Here is a 17,237-nt window from a genome sequence, read left to right on the forward strand (position 1 = left end):
ACTCAATGTATTTAAAGAAGTGCTGCGGTGTATTGATCAATCAATCTACGTAGAATTCTCATTGACATTGTTTAATAACGTCTCTATATCTGTAAACCACAAGATTTGTTGTAGACTTTTGTTTTCCATTTACTGAACCATTTTCAATTGAAGCGTTTCATTAATCTCATCAGTTAATTTCGGATTCTGTGACGGTTTTAGCCATTTTAAGCTGAAAAGCACCAGGTAGCCCAATCTACTATGGACAAAAAAAAGACTTCCAACCGAGACAAGCAGTAACTGCCAATTACAGCACCAATATCAGACATTATTTTTGTTTCTTTTACAACCAGTTATGTCAAAGTGTGGGAAAAATGAAGTTGCTTCAAGTAGTCCCATTCATGGAAATTCAATTTTTCATAGCATTGCTACAGAGGCAAAAAAGAAGTGAAACCCTGTCGAAACTAAGCAGAGCTACTTTTGAGACAGATCCAAATTGGCAATGACTGACTGCAGTTGGTAACACTGAAGCAAGATGGAATTGAAGTGGCGGGAAAATTCAAATTTCGCTATTAAATCTTATATCTGCAATTTCTTTCTAAAATGGTCCATGAGCATACTTTTGTTTGTGCATACATTAAGAATCCTTAGAGCATGTAGATTCAGATGGCATGGGTCCCGTTTTCATCACATTTCATTTCAAGTTCGGTACCACCGTGTGAAGAGAGGAACGGGACTTTGGCAAGCGCTGTGCAGCAAACAACTAGCCTGCCCAAGCCAGTGGATGCAAATTTGGCGCATCACACTGTTTTTTAACGAAGGTGACCTCTCCTCATATTCACTTTCGAAATGCGCCTCTACTTGCTCCAAGAGCGCAAGACTGAGATGGTGCTCAGAACACAAGCTCCGTATTTATGAAGGTTCTTGTTGATTTCCTTGACTTTTCATTCTTCAAGTCTTTGTCCGTTTGTTCGTGAGTGTTGCCTTAACAAGCCAAAACGTTCGTTGTACAGAGTTTAGAAAAATAATCCAAGTGATTTATGGCTGGTGGCTAACCATGGAGGCCAAAAAGCAGAGAGTGGTGGATCAACTCCACGTAAGGGCACAGGTTTGAATGTAACGAACCGTTTTCAGGTCTCTGAAAGTGTTTAAGGGAAACATCAAAGGTGGTAAAAAGGTATTGAAGAGGATGAGTGGGTGAATCTTGAGACATTAAAAAAGGTACGCTTTATTCAAGATGAAGTTTTCACCCTTCAAGGTGAAGAAGTGGTTTAGCAACTAGTGGCATTCGAGCAAGAAAAACCGGTGTTGGTTGTGCGGCATTAACAAAGTAACAAATAGTCAGGTGTTGAAATCCAGGACACGTGGAATTATAGTCACAAGAAGGTAGTTACGATCTTACAACGAAATTCATTTGACCTGAGAAGTTTTGTCTACGTATCATCTTTATGCTGACAAAATGTTAAGCTGCTCTACCTTTAAAAAAATATTATTCTCAATCATTTGCCATTTACACCTTAGCAAATTTCAACCCTACAGGCTTGCGAGATCTGGACCGTCTAAATGCCAGGTTTGTTTCGATCCAAAACCTGAATTTGAAAAACTCAAATATTTCCATTCTTAATCCTCGAGTTTATCAAAACTTTCATTTGAATTGTCCTTCGAATGTTGGTAATTTTGCACGTGGAGTGAGGGTGGCATTCTATTTTTGTCATTTTCAACTCCAAAATAGCGTAGCTGTAAGATGCATTTACAAACTCGTCGACGAAGGAAATGGTGTTCGCGTCTCTCATCGTGCTATTGTCATTAAGTCAAAAGACAGAGTCAAACCTTGCCATCCAAAGCTCAAGCCATCGCCCAATTTGCCCGACCCACTACTATCAAGGGCCTACAGGAATTCATCAGCATGATCAACTTTTATCACAGATTCATTCCATCCGTTGCACAGGTCATGCAGCCCTCTATCAAGCCCTCAAGGGGAAGTCCAAGGAGCTGGTCTGGGATCACGAGCGGATCACGGCTTTCAACGGCTCCAAAGCCGCCCTCGCACAAGCCACAATGCTCATTTATCCTCAGACTGGCGCACCTTTGGCTTTGGTTGTCAATGCCTCGCAGACCGCAGTCGGGGGCGCTCTCGAACAACTACAAAACAACAGATGGCGCCCGCTTGCTTTCTTCAGCCGACCTCTTTGTCCTCCAGAATGCAAATATAGTGCGTTTGACCGGGAACTGCTGGCGTATATCTCGCCGTGCGCCACTTCCGCTATTTCCTGGAGGGACGAAGCTTCACAATTTTTACTGACCACAAACCACTTACTTTCACGTTCTCCAAAATCACGGACCCGTGGTCTGCTCACCAACAGCGCCATCTAATGGCCATTTTTCGAGTTCATCACTGACATCCAAACACATCTCCGGCCAAAATAACGTCGTGGCTGATGCATTGTCTGGCTGCCAGGTCAGCGCAATCAATAACCCAGCCTGGGGCGTCGACTTCTCCAAGATGGCCCAACTGCAGACAGAGGACGAGGAAACAAATCTTTGGCGCACCTCTGTCACAAATCTCAAGCTCCAGGACATCTCGTTTGGCCCACACAATCAAACTCTGTTATGTGACGTCTCTACAGGCCAACCACGCCCTGTCGTTCCCACTTCCATGAGGCGCGACGTGTTTGAGATCATCCATGGTCTTTCACATCCAGCCATCAGAACAACGCAGAGGTTGATCTCTTCCAAGTTCGTGTGGCATGGAATGGCCAAGGAGATTCGAGATTGGGCTCGATCATGTGTGTCTTGTCAGCGCTCAAAAGTTCAATGTCACACCAAAGCACCCCTCCAACAGTTTCAAGTGCCACAGCGCCGTTTTGATCACGTCGGGGTACTTTGTGTGAGCAAACGACTTTATTCGCCTCAGATTGAAAGAAGAGTGAATAAAAAAGGAAAGAGAAAACCAGAGCTGAAACTCGTTCCACTAGTTCAGTCGACAACATGATCAGGGTCGCCACAATATCATCTTGACTTTCTTCATAATGACGAAGGGCTGGAAGAAGACTTCGAAAATAATACTGTTCGAGATGATACATAGTCTCTAGATGAACTTTTGATCTCTTGGGACAATCAATAGCTGATAATCGTTCTTAGAATAGACAAAGAAATATGCACTCTTTGAGTTACAACAAAAAAGCTGGCACTGTATCTGAGTAAAGTAAGGATGGCTTCTCTTTAACTTGCCGTTTGCTTCAATATAATTCACTTCAATCTTTGCGTTTTTACAACGGTAGGGACACTTTATTTCAAGGACCTGGACTTCACCGTCATTAAATATAAGCCCATCTGGTGAAGCACCAATGAAAGACGCATCTTGCCGAACAACAAGGCCACACACAAGAACTGTCTTCTTCGTGATTTCTTCGAACTTTTTGCGAGCCTCTTGTTCCATTTCAGAGCCATACTTAATGCTGTTGAGATCGCTGAGAGCCGACTGCCTATTAGAATCTGGCAAGAAGTTTTTGACACGATTTTGATTACTTTGAGCCCGAATTATCTTATGACACTGGCTTGCTGTAACGCGAAATTTCCGCTGCAAAAGCCACTCGGGATTCCCCAATTGACCAAGAGTACTTTTGCAAAGATCAATAAATACTCTCATCGATGCTCTTTACATTCACATTTTGCTCATACAAAACTGAGTTCTCCGCACTTATTTCTTCGCTTCTAAAAAATTTAGGCTCTTCATTATCGTCACGATTGAAGATGATGTTCATCCAAGCTGTTGAATTGTCACTGGAGATCAGACGGTCTTCTCCAGGAGGTCGTGTCAAGTGTGACCCTTGAAGAGGTTCAACGGCAATTAGCGTCTTGAGTATTCCAGAGGATGTCAAGCCGTGCTTTTCAAAGATTATCTTGTATCTGCCGAGAGCTTCGTGGTTTGGCGGGCTGAAGGTGGGAACAGTTGTCTTTAAGTTAAAGAGTTCATCAATGGACTTGCCTTTCCGAAAGAGCGATTTGTTTTTCTCTGAGGGTTTACTGTAGACCACTGAGACTCATGGTCCGTTTGAAATATATCTCTCTCGTTACTGACAAAGAGAAGAACGGCGCAGGTATGCTTACAAGATCCAGATTCCCCTGAGACACAACTACATCGCATAAACGAAACTTCTCTAATACTGGTAAGGCTTATTGTGATATTGTACGGGTTTTTGTTGACTGACATCTCAGGCACGCATTTACCAACAACTTGACTAGTGGGGCCTTGTATTTCTTCAACGGCAAAGACACGTCCCGCCCTAAAAAGAGCAGTCCCTTTCCGAATTGAAGCCATGAAGCAACTGGCCACTCCAATGGATTGGGCAACCATGGCGGGTCTCATGCGCCGTATGACATCAAATTTCGAGGTTCCCTCGCCCATCGACTCGTCAGCAGGCCCCATTCCACCAGAGGGTCCAAGCCCCCCTTGAATGATCGACGAAACAGCGACCATGCTGCCCAATCATCGCGTCTTTGCGCTGTGGGCCGGAACGAATCAAGTTCGAAATTCCCATTGCACGTATTGTCAGGGAATATTCGTAAGGCGACGAAGAAATTGCGGAAAACTGGCCGGAGCCGAGTTTCTTTGAGTTCGTCAGATGATCCGGTGTCATCAGGCAAAGAGGATTCAAAATCCGTCACCAGAGCAAAGGACGAAAATTGGCCCCATCCTTTAGCCAAACTCATTGGCCAGGAAGGCACGGCCAAAAATTATGCAGCTTTATCTGGGGACGAGCGAGGTAAGCAATCTTCTCTGACATCGTTTGGCTTCAATTGTCTTTTTTTTTTAATCAATGATAAAGAGACCTCGCTCTTTGTGCTTACTCTCTCATTCGTAATGTCTTTGAAGACCTAATCGTGTCTAGACTTGTACCTGGTTGCCAAGTGCCCAGCTAAATGTTCACGTCCGTCCAACTGCCATATAGTCCAATGACTAACTTGGTGCTTGTTCTTAGTCCTAGGCCATTGTTCCATTAAAAATTATGTGAAATCTCAAAGCAACCGAAGATTTGGTCGCCGCCTCGTTCTGTCAACGAATGTTTATATTCATACAAGTCTTGAGCCTGTTTGCCAAGTTGAAGCTACTTTTGATCATTTTCGTCCGTTACAAATGCCGTCCAGTCCAGTGACTACCCCCTACTTTTTCTTTTCGTTGCAGAAACGATGACTCACAATCGTGAGTTTGTGCAAGATCGCACCAGGAATTTGAAAAGTATCAATTTTCCGACCCAACGAGTAGGTTGGCACAATAGTCTGCTAACTATTCAGCTTTCGCAAGCGATAGACATACTCCAAGATAGCGTTTTGAACAAGCCTGATCTTGGATTTATCCGATCATGAGGATATGCCGGTCATCGATTTAGCCCTAGCCAAAGCCTGGATCAGCGAAGCTAAAGTAGCGCACTCCGCTACAATGAAACTGCTGTCTGGCTGCCTGGACGCTGTGCAGCACGAATGCAAATTGGCAAAGGTAGTCGAGCGAGATGGTTTCACGACTGTTTCAAAGTTTGAAGGCTCTCCAGACTTCGAGCCTGAGTATGAGAAACATCTGGATTACGTCAGGGAAGCGCGAAATTGGACGGACAGGCCAAAATCCTTCGTCTCTCTCTTAGAGTGGCTCGAGGCCGAGGTTCAATAGCCAAAATTCGTTTTGCCAGTGCCCGTTCTTTTTATTCAGCCAATCACAATCCTAACGTACCCTTCGGGAATTTTGGTTTTGGAGGGTTCCCTAAAGCAAGTATTGGGATGCCTCCGGTTTCTAAATCCGTCCCTCTCCGCTAAACGGCCTTGCTCTTTGTGCAAAGCTCCAGACCATTGGGTCGATTCATGTCCGCGCAAGTGACTTTGATAGCCGTCCGTGTTTCTATGTTTATATTTGTTCGTTACTCCGAGAATTAAACGGAATATGTTGTTTATTATTCATATCTCTCCATTCATGTTTACGGATGTACGGTACAGCAGGTTTATACTCCTTTTAATTTCGCAAAATAATAATAATAATTATTATTATTATTTCGACACGTTCAGGGCTTTTCGCAAGGAGCATTTCTAGCCCATCTATTGCAGTCTTTGGACGTATTTGTCGGCGAAAAAGATGGGGATATCGACCCACGCGTGCCGGGGAGAATTCACGAGCTCCAATTTCGGCAGTTTTGGAGTAGGGAATTGAAAGCGTCGTCCATGCATTTATCTCTCCTCGAGGAGGGCTATAAGCTACCTTTCATAGGTCTGCCCAAACCATCTAAAATTCCTAATAACAAGTCTGCCATAATTTGAGAAAATTTTCAATCCGTTTGCGACAGCATCGCCAATCATCTGAAAGTTGGAGCCATTCGCGAGGTGGTGGACCCTCCCTATTTAATAATGCCTCTTCAGGTTGTTTCCCCAGTGGGCCGCAAGAAAAGACTTATCTTGTATCCTTCGCGTCAATTGAACCAGTTCCTGGCAAAGAAAAGCGTCCAGTTAGACCACCTTCCGAGCATTTTAGGCAGCATCAAGCAGGATCATTGGTTTGGAGTTATGTACTTATCTTCAGGATACTATCACATCAAAGTCAATGAAAGTCACCAAAAATATCTCGGTTTTTCATGGAAAGGGACTGATTCGATAATCAGATTCTACGTTTGGCAAATCACATTTCTGGTACTACCGCCGCCATCATCTGCACGGGTCTCCTACCTTGATATCCTCATGCACAACATGCAGCCCTTCCATGGGCCTGCAGCCTCCAATGAGCGTGGTCAGCTCATCCATGGGCCAACTACAAGTGCCTCAGAGCCTCCCCTTTGGCCTCAACCTCTCTTCACTGGAGTTCATTGACGAGCTCTAGCGCGGTCAGCGTCGCCGCGCACCCCGTGAGGGGAGAGTGGCACAGCCTGCTGACCTGCTGCCTCCACTGGGCAGCAACACCACTGACACAACCAGCCGCATCGAGGAGGTTCCAATCTCCCCGCTTGATGGCAATATCACCGTCCACTAACAACCTCCAGTGATGTGCGTCAATAAAAAATGGAAAAGGCCTTTCAGTGATTGAGGGTGATTAGTGCCATGACAAGTCTTCCAAACAATCAATCATCTTTTCTACTAAACTATATTTCATCTCTCTCAGCCTCAATTCCCTACATTTTTGGCTCCCCAGGGAGGCGTTCCATTCCTATGTCTCATCCAGTCTATCCGTATAGTATATCAAAAAATCTGACTTCTCTCTTCAGAGTTAGTTCATCTCAAGAACTTCACGATTTACATGCCTGGTTTTAAGCACATACCACCAATGGTTACCAATACGATTTTAGTCACATATTTTCGTCAATAATTATGCCAATAATTGACATCCAAAAATTTCAGCAGCAAAAGTTTAGGCTTTACTTGGCGGGAAAGCTTTGATGGTCAAAAAACAGTGGCGTTACCTTGCTTTAGTGCCCTTGGGTCGATGTACACTGAACAGGACAGAACTTTCAAACTGCATTTTTTGACATAATAAAGAAAAGGTACAATCTGAGAACGAATTCTGTTCACTCAGCAACTATTTCGTAATATCTACCAGCATTTTGCTTCAGATGTGTGAGGTTGAAAGATACAGAAGGGGCAGTTAAGCGGAATTAGTGGAATAGACTAGTCTTTCATGAAGATTCTTTGGTGAACAAAATCTCTGTGTATTTCCTTGTCAGCTGAGGCTACCATGGCCGAGCAATACCGTGCATCAATTTCATACATAGAGACAGATAATATACACGAATTCTACAACCCCCCCAGATCGAAAAATATGAAAAGGCACGGAATAAGTCATTAGTGACGTTGAAAAACAATAGACATGACGCAAAACTAAAACGAAGAGTCATAAAACATCCCAAACATAAAGGCGCACAAGCGCCCCGAAACTGCGGCCCATTGTCGGACTTGATGACTTCCGGAATGCCAACATCCAAGAACCACTTGAAAAGAAGATTGACCAACGTCGCACTTGTTGTTGTAGTTATACGGGAACAAAGGGGAACCCCGAGTACCTATCCACCATGACCAATTAGGTGGTCCCCTCAAGGTCAAAGAGGTCGACAGACACATGTTGCATGGGGAATGACGCGGCCAAGGTGGCCATAAACAGAGGTTGCTCTGGAAGAGAAGGCAGACGTGCCTGGCAGATGTGACAAGCGGTGACCCTCTCTTTGACCTCGTGCGCCATACCCGGCCACAGGAACAGCTGATTGGCCAACGTGATTGTTTTTGTGATCACCGAGTGAGATAAGTGAAGCCAATCTAAGACGCCCGGACGGGCCGGACGCGGGACAACCAGACGAGTGCCGGCCATCACCAGTGGTTCATCACAGCAAAGTTCTTGGAACTTGCCTTTGAACGGAGATAGGGCCTGAGGAAGAGCAAAGTCTTGTCGAAGGACATGATCGTGCAAGAGGCGATATTCGTGATCAATGTGTCCAAGTAGATCAATTATGAGCGGATCCCCGAAGCCAACCGCACGTATGGGGACGTCGCACGAAGGGTCCATGGGAAAGAAAGGAGCGCGTGAGAGGGCGTCCGCTACGGCGTGTTGCTTGCCCGACGTCCATTCCAACGTGAACATATAAATGGCCAGGTGTTCCCTGATCCGCTGGAGCCGGTCATTGTCCAGAGAAAAGAGTGGTTCATTGAATACACCAAATAACGGTTTGTGATCCGTCACCACTGTAAAGTGGTGGAGCCCTCGAAAGTAGTGGTCACACTTTTTGGCAGCCCACAAGATCGCATTGGCCTCCAGCTTGGCCGTGGCGTAGTTTTTCTGTGCCGGGGTGAGTGAACCAGACCCGCATTGCACCAGCCTCTTGCGGCCCTCCAACTTGACCTGGATGAGAGCATATCCAAACCCGTGGTCTTGGGATGCATCCGTCATCAGTCTTGTAGGCAACGCAACATTGAAAGGTTTCGAGATGGCAGGAGAGCACAGTACGTCCTTGACGCGCTCGAGCTCTCATGCGTGGTCTTCAAGCCAGAGGAAGGCCACATTCTGCTTTAACAATTGTCGTAGCGTCACTGTCCGATGCTGCAAGTACGGCAAGAATGATGTCAGCTGATTGGCCAATCCCAGAAAAGATCGAAGTTCCGTGATAGTGGTCGGTGTTGGAAGGGATCGGATTGAGGCCAGTTTCAAAGGATCCGGTTGGATCCCCTCACTGCTGACAATGCATCCCGCGAACTTAACAGACGTTCCAACCTCCAACTTGTCAAGAGAAAGCTTGATCCCGGCGGCCCTACAACGAAGCAAAACCATCCGGAAACAACGGAACACTTGCTCTATGGAGGCTCCGTGGACAAGCATGTCGTCCACTATCTTCAGTAGCCAATCAAAAAGGTCCCAAACCGCATCATCAGTCCGGACATTGAAGGCGTCACTGCTTGAGTTGAGCCCCATTGGAGCCACAAGATACCTGCGCTTTCCGTCCAGGAGCACGAACGTGGTCAGCTTTGAGCTCTCAAGGTCCAATGGGACCTGAAAATAGCTGTCAGGACAGTCTAGTTTTATGAACCAACGTGAAGAGTGGTGTACTTTCTTCATGAGTCCTGCTGATGATGAGAATGGCCGCACTGGTCGACGTACGGCCTTGTTGAGTTGTCTGTAATCTGTCCCCAAGCGGATCTTGTTCGTCCCAGGCTTGGCCACAAAATGTGCCGGACAAATCCAGTCAGTTGGTCCGTCATATCGTTCCACCACTTGGGCCTCCTCAAGCTCAGAATGAGTGTTTTGCCGGACCTTGCTGATGTTAAGGGATTTGCCTTGCAGTGGTCACGTGACATGGCTTAACTGCTTGAGTTGGATCCAACTCAATTGACATCTTCTTGCCTTTGATACAACCACCCAGGCCCTTACCGAGGCCACAAACAAGAACATCGTGGAACTCAACCTTCGCTTCCAAGAGGAGCCTGTCCACAAAGGCCGCATCGGATTCTTTGGGTTGACGCATAAAGGTTCCGCCATTGTCATCAAAATCACGAGACGTGGCAATCTTCCAAGTTGCAGACAACATGGGAACATAGTCGTTGAGATCAGCCAATCCACCCATGACGTTGTGCACAATCCGCGAGCCACCAACATGTTTTGTAATGCGGTGGTTGAGATCACTCTGGTTAGTCCGTCCATTGGTAGAAGAGTCGGCAGCAGCTCCCAGAACATGGGAGATCGACGTCGGCGGTTCGGCGGCGTCCAGCAAGGAGAGCAACCCCGGATTGATGCGTGGGAAGTCCTTGGGCAATATGCCCAGCGCAACGCAATCACGCCAACCAATCAAAGGTGGGCCTGAAAGATCACGAGAGAAGATGGCCTTGATCTGGGCAAGTGGCCCAACCAATCCATTTGGTTCGTGCACACGAATCCGGAAAGTGAGAACTCCATCTTGGCTAATCTTGAACCATTTGCCGTAACAAGGCCTATTTTATTTTCTTGCAGACTCTGGTGAACTGAAGAAGGCAATGAAGAGAGTGGAAAAATGGAAACAACAGCATCAGAGTCGGGAATAACGCAGATAGGGCGGTTTCCAGCCTGTAGAAAATGATAAACAACAATCATTTGTGGAGTTCTGACGGGCATGATGTTGATGATGCAGACGTGTGTCCGTCTTCGACGCGTAATGTGTTATCGTTGACATCTTTGTCCTGTACTTTGTGCCCACCAACGGACAAAGCCACCGCATTGATGTGGGCCGCATTGGCACTGGTTCCACAGCCACGGCCTCGGCCTCAGTTCCGCATCCGTCTCCTCATCCACAATCTGGAGAGTCGCAACACTCCTTCCTTCGGCCCCAGCAGTCCTGTCCCGAACAGCATGGGCGACCTCAAAGGCAGTTGCAAAGTGGGATTGCTCAACTTCAACAACTCATATTGTAGGAGAGGACGTGCTTGAGCCATACTGAGGAGGCGAAAAATGACCCAATCATCCTTGGTCATCTTTTCCACTTCTGCCTCATATCCGACTTTCAATAGGGACGTATATGCATCTTGGAAAGACTGTTGCGGCTCCAATTGGACTTGTAACCATGACCAGCGTCTTTGAAATATAGGGATAAGATCCAAGAACCGCTTTCGAAGAATTCCGTAACATTCCAAAATCGTGGTCGTGCTAGTGGTGGAGGCGTCAATGAGATTAGAGAGACATGGCTCTAATCGTGCCGTAAGGTACGAGTGTTGTTCAGTGAGGGACAATGTCTCTATGTGTGAAGATGAATGTTAAGACTTGAATTTCTTCAGCCAACTCTTGAATTCGGGTGGGTTGAACGTCAAAGAAAGGTCAACAGGTCTCAACCCCACTTGCTCCCGAAAGGTGACAACGCACGACAAGGCCGCAGTGGTCGGGGCAGCTGGAGTCGGCGTCCTGGTGAGGACGGCCTTTCTAACTGAGCACTCTGCCATTGCTACTTCAGACTTGATGGTGATGGATCTCAACGTTTCAGATGTGACAGCAAGTGGCGACCTCGAGCAGAGAAAGAATGGCGACGTAGATCAGATCCGGAAGCAAGTCAAATTGACCAAGAACAGGGGAGCGTAGGTTCGAAACACCGACTGCGCCATGTGAGGTGGCGGTTAAGCGGAATTATGTCTTTCATGAAGATTCTTTGGTGAACAAAATCTCTGTGTATTTCCTTGTCTGAGGCAACCATGGCCGAGCAATGTCGTGCATCAATTTCATATATCAAGACAGATAATATATACGAATTCTACAAGATGAATCCTGGTTTTATCATTCTCCTTGAATAGAAAGACGTGTTTAAAAAAATGTAGAGTTTTTCTCGGGCGTATGGCTGGAATTGACGTGTTGATTTGTAATTTAAATAATTTATTTGAGGCGTTTTTGAATGAATTGGCGGCAGAAACTGACTCTTATAATCCATGTGAGCCGTTGAATTCAAGAACAGAACGGAGAAGTTGATATTTATAGTATAGGTTTGATTATTCTGTTACTAGGTACTTTCCCCATGTTTTCGAAAACTCCGCATGAAGAGTCTCATGAGCTTGTTCGGCATACAATGACATCTGATCGCCATGTCGAAGAATAATGAAGTCCACCAAATGTTTCAAAATCATGTGAACCTTTGGAATCAGAGGCATTCCAGCAGCTTTCCGAGCTTCTCTGAATTCTTTCACAAGCGTTTCCAATTTAAAAATATTCACTTTAGGCATCGAATATTGTCTATTGAGGGCATGGAATGTTGTAAACACCAATATAAACTTTTGTCCAACAGTCTCGAAATTGTGTCGGACCACGATTGTTTTAAGAGCATGGATGTTATTCAATAGAACTTGGCATTCGTTTCCTTCAAAACCTGTGCCGTGGTATCGCTCTTAATGTAAGTTTAAGGAAAGGGGTCATTTGTTCATTGGGGGCGATGCTCGAACAAGTTTGCTATAAGTGTGGTTGACGACCCCTAAATAAATGTGCAGCCATGGTAAGGCGCACGCTTCCAAAACTGTTGATGCACCACATTTGTGCGAAAGAATGAGGAGGGGCCGTTTTTGTACGGAATGGTAATTTTTAGGTTGACCAATTGATGCTGCTCAGATACATCTCGCTGTCCTTGCGGATCATTCCTAGAGTTCGTTCTTGGCTCTTCAATTCACTCTAGTAGCCATTGGTCCATGTACAAAAACCACATGGGAAGGTACAAAAGTGATTTCCTAATCCCAAAACAAGCACTTCAGGCACTTGAGATCCATGGAATAGATATCACCCAAGTTTCTACTGGGAACCAAATTCATCTTCGACAACAGCGTATCAATTGAGGCATACATCTCTTACATTGATGACAATGCCAACAAGAAGGTTTGCTTGATTCCATCGTCGAGATTATCTTGAACTTTTTGTTCATGGCCTTACAAGGTGGATCAGTGAGGTGGTCCCTCATGCCACATTTGCCATTAGTTGGATTTGTGTGATCATAATTGCCAATGTCGTACTTTTTATTGGAGCCAAGGCCTCAAGACCAGCTTTTCTGACTCTCTGGATGATCGTTTACGTTATCAATGTGATTCTAGTCTTGAGTTTGTGGATCATTGTTCCTTTGTGTGTTATTATGAGATCTGGAAATAAGGAAGGCTGATTGAGAAGGACATCAAATCTGAGCAAAAGTTTCCACAACATGTTTTTTATTTGCTTATCAGACTCCAAGTATCAATCACCAGAACAAAATTGAAGAACTATATTCTTTTGTCGAGTCCAAGGCTAGGATGACAAAAAATTGCGATTTTCTCACAAGTAATTATAAACGATCAAAAAGTCACATCAGAATTGAATTATTTTTCATGCTTCTTAAAAGTATTTGATTTCTTTTCGGGTTACTTGATGACTTTCAATTGGCCTTTCTCCTTACGAAATAGTGGGACATTATCAAACCAGATATCGAAAGCATCCCCAGTCATCCTTTCTGGATGACAACAATAGTGCTCTCAGTGCTCGTAATGTTGATCGAGCCGGTTCTACAAGTGTATTTCATCCTCGTTGTAAATAGTTTGCGACGTAGAATCATGATGGAGATCCGAATCGGATTCAATTCCGACCGACAAACGATTCAACCTGAGAACCAAGGTCCTTGAAATGGATGGGGATAAGTCCCACGACCAGGATTTGCACGCAGAATGGAACTTGAAATATACACGGAACCTCTCTACGTTTAGGGCCGTCGATATTCTTTAGGGGCATTATTCGTATGTCACCAAAGATATCATACGTGGAGCCTTTTGCTTTTGTTTATCCGTTTGAAGTTAAGATAAGGGAAGCCTGCTGCATCTGAAAAATCTACTAGTGACATGTGTGAAGTGTTGAGAATGTTTAAAATTTAGTTAGTTTCTTGCTTCTTTGGCTAGTTGCCTGTGTGGACCTGACACTTGAATAGCAGACTTTGAAGAGCTCTTATGTGAGAATTCAGCATGCAGCCTCGCAGGGTGAAGATTAGTGACCATTTGATGGACTTTGAACAAGCTTGGTCAATACATAACAATTTAGATAATGGAAAGGCCAACTTCTAAGCTGCTCAAGGGGAACACGAAATCAAAAAGTCATGGAAACCTTCAGCACTAGACGGTATCAAATTTGGGTTTTGGGACACGATGTGGGTGTTTCTAAAACTCAATAAGAACTTCTCCTCATTCATTCCAGTTCTGACGGAACGAAGTGGAAAGGAGTTGACTATTGAAATATAAAATTGGTATCTGGATGTCCCAAGATATAGGCCGAGCAGTTGTAACCAGCATTCAGTGCAAAAAGCACAATAAGAAGCTTGCCAGAACGACTAGTGGCGATTCTTTCGGACCTTTAAAAAGAATATGTCCATCCTAAGAACGAGTCTATCCAGGCCACAAATTTTGCACTCTTGGTTAATTCCCCGGTATAACACTAACTTAGAATATGAAGACCTCTCAGCCATAGATACTCTCGTTCAAGTGCAGATTGCCATCAACAATCACGAATTACTAAGGCTCATCCAGGATCCAGCCCAACCTATTTCTTTTTCTTTAACACGGAAATCGACTAAGATGCCCAATTAATTATCGAGGCCATTTGAGTAGCCTGTTCCTTCATACTCAAATGTCGCACTTCATGACATATCATATGGTTTCCGTGTCCTTGTCCTTGCTAACATTCGCGTGAAGTGTATAACCCACCTTAGAAAAGAGATGACAATGACGCCCAAAACGTAACGACGAACTTGTTATTCGATGTTTGGGGAGCCAAATGTTTTGGAGCTCAACGATAAGTGGATGTGTTGGCACCAAAATATGTGAACCAATGGTTCACACAGCGAAGAAGCGCGATACTCGAACATTTGCTCGTAACCAAGAATTGGAATAGCTGTTTGAACAATGGCTATTATTCAACGTTCTATTTACCAAACCACGAGAATTTGAAAAAAAAGCCCATAAGAACTTGGAAAGGCGTGGATATGATGTATGGGTAACGGGATAGATATATCTAGAAACTACATTGGTATTCTTGTGGAAGGAGGAGGAGGAGAGGCAACGTGCGAACAATTTAAACCATGAGTTGGATTCGTAGCCTGGAAATGCAAGATTCATGGTTACAAACACCCTGTATGTAAACGAAAACACTCTATCAGTAGTTTTACGATTTGTGAATTGCGGTGATATGTTCTTTCGTTATGATATTTTGTATTGTGTAGGGTCACTATGTTTGACGAAAATCATCCTGCTTCGTTGTTTGTAAGTTCCGTTGAAAAACTCTAAAACCAAGATTATGGCACTATGTGCACCAAAACGAATATTTAGCTTTGGGCGAAAACCCTACGAATTCATGAGTAGCAGTCGCATTCGACATTTCGAACGAATCTCGATTAACGATAATTTGCGATTTAACCAATATGTTCTCCAGTGACGGACCAATATCGTTAAATCGAAGTTCGACGTGTGTATAGATTTCAACATAAAATCAGATTTATTTTCCTTTTGTGTTTTTCTCTTTTAACCGTGCTTCTTGCGTTTTCTTGATTATGATGGTAGTCGCTGTGGTCGTTGGAACAAAGCCGTGGTTGAAAGGCTCAAGGGTGGTTGGTTGTGGGTGGGAATTTCTCTGAAACTTGAATACTGTTTTAGCTTAGATAACAGAAGTTGTTATCCCTGAAAATGTTAAATCATTCGCCATTGGCTCTAATTTTGATTGATCCAAGTCAGCCGAAGTTGTGATTGGAAAAAGCAAATATGGGACTAATTTCCTCCATTTTATCTTTAATGCTATGAATGCGCTCACATAATTCTTGTCCAAGATAATTCTTTGCCAATATTGGATTTTCGAAAAACATGTTGGATTTCATTGTATGTTTACGTACCCGTGAGTGTGAATGGGATCCATCCGTTTGACCACGCGGATTCTTGGCGATGCATTTATAGTTCCCAAAATCCCCTCTTTCCAGAGTAGTTATGGTCAACTTCTATTTCGACCTGAACCCAAGACCACCCACCATAAAAAACTCTTTTCCCAAAGAAGATTTTCCACCAATGCTTACCTTTGGTATTTGGTGTGCAGGCTTATTGGTATTAAAACCCGACGTCCCCGATTGGAAATCATACGCACCTCGTGTTTTCCCAAAAACGTGAGTGCTTCAGGATGAGCTTCAACGAAACAAGTCAAAAGGTAATGGAATTCCCTGATTGGCGCCTCGTCTGTTGGGCTGGGAGTCCACAATCAAGGGGGAACTGGAACAAAACGGAACCAGATCTCGTCCTCGTCCATCTTATTCTAAAGGCAATATTTCGCTGGGCTCTTACAATCGGATACCAAGATGAATGCGTTGCTAACAGCTGGTGAACACCATTTTGGAGGCTTATACAATATAAGCGCGCCATAAATCGAGCCTTGAGACTTTGGTACCGCAACATTTCGCCTTCCACATGAGGGAACTGAAACACATGGATCATGTGAAATCATCAATAATACTTAAATTCATGATAGTTATAAGAACCGCAATTGCAGCTTCGCCTCAGCCTACTCAAAAGGCCCATTAGGACTCCGTCTTTGGAGTGTCAATTCTTTAAGCTTCCTTACAGACAGAGAAGTTAGTTTGATCCAGGCACCTCTCTGACCAAAACCTTTTTACACGTTGAAAGCTTGCTTTTTCTCCTTGTTCCTTCTACCTCCTGAGGTTTTCTATTCCAAGGACGTCCGAAAGTTCTGTATTATATAGCAGGGGTTGGTCCGCAACGGGGAAGAACAAAGTTGGATGAATACCGTCGCTGAGTCTATTTTTGTGCTAATATCGCAGTCAAAATGGCAAATGGTTCTCTAACCAAATAACTTTAATTTTAAAGATATATTTTGACTCGAATCCTCGAAGATGAAATATTGATGTTAGACTTTGCTAGAAGAAAACCCGCTTTGGTTATCTTTATCTGGACTTGTTCCGTATTAATCATCAACTTCAAATGCTGGCATGCCTACCTAAAACTTGAAATGAAATTTTAACAGAACGCTAAGGCAGATTAAGTAGTCCGTGCATTAACGACATAAAAGGATGCTGCGATGGCCGGGATCGAACCCGGGTTCAACTGCTTGGAAGGCAGCTATGGTCACACACTATACCACCATCGCTGTAGTTAAATATTTAACATCTTATCTAACTAACTTAATTTTTGTGATCCTTAATCTTGAGCTCAGTTGAATTGAGGTCAAAGCAACAATTTCAAGGGCCACATGTTCAAAGAATACCTGCTCATTCCTTCAAATGCACGTCATCATAACATTCAAC

At 44.3% G+C, this 17,237-nt stretch overlaps 1 protein-coding gene across 1 annotated transcript in view; it reads left to right on the forward strand.

The window, feature by feature from the left end:
* The first annotated feature begins 10,085 nt into the window (after positions 1 to 10,085).
* The window catches only part of LOC131879613 (uncharacterized), a 63,107-nt gene continuing 55,955 nt past the window's right edge, over positions 10,086 to 17,237 (forward strand). Inside the window, exons 1-2 of the mRNA XM_059225973.1 lie at positions 10,086 to 10,282; positions 11,236 to 11,529. Of these exons, the coding sequence (XP_059081956.1) occupies positions 10,086 to 10,282; positions 11,236 to 11,529 (491 nt within the window). The remainder of the gene's footprint in view (positions 10,283 to 11,235; positions 11,530 to 17,237) is intronic.

This window comes from Tigriopus californicus, chromosome 4 (genome assembly GCF_007210705.1).
Source record: "Tigriopus californicus strain San Diego chromosome 4, Tcal_SD_v2.1, whole genome shotgun sequence".
NCBI lineage: Eukaryota > Metazoa > Arthropoda > Copepoda > Harpacticoida > Harpacticidae > Tigriopus > Tigriopus californicus.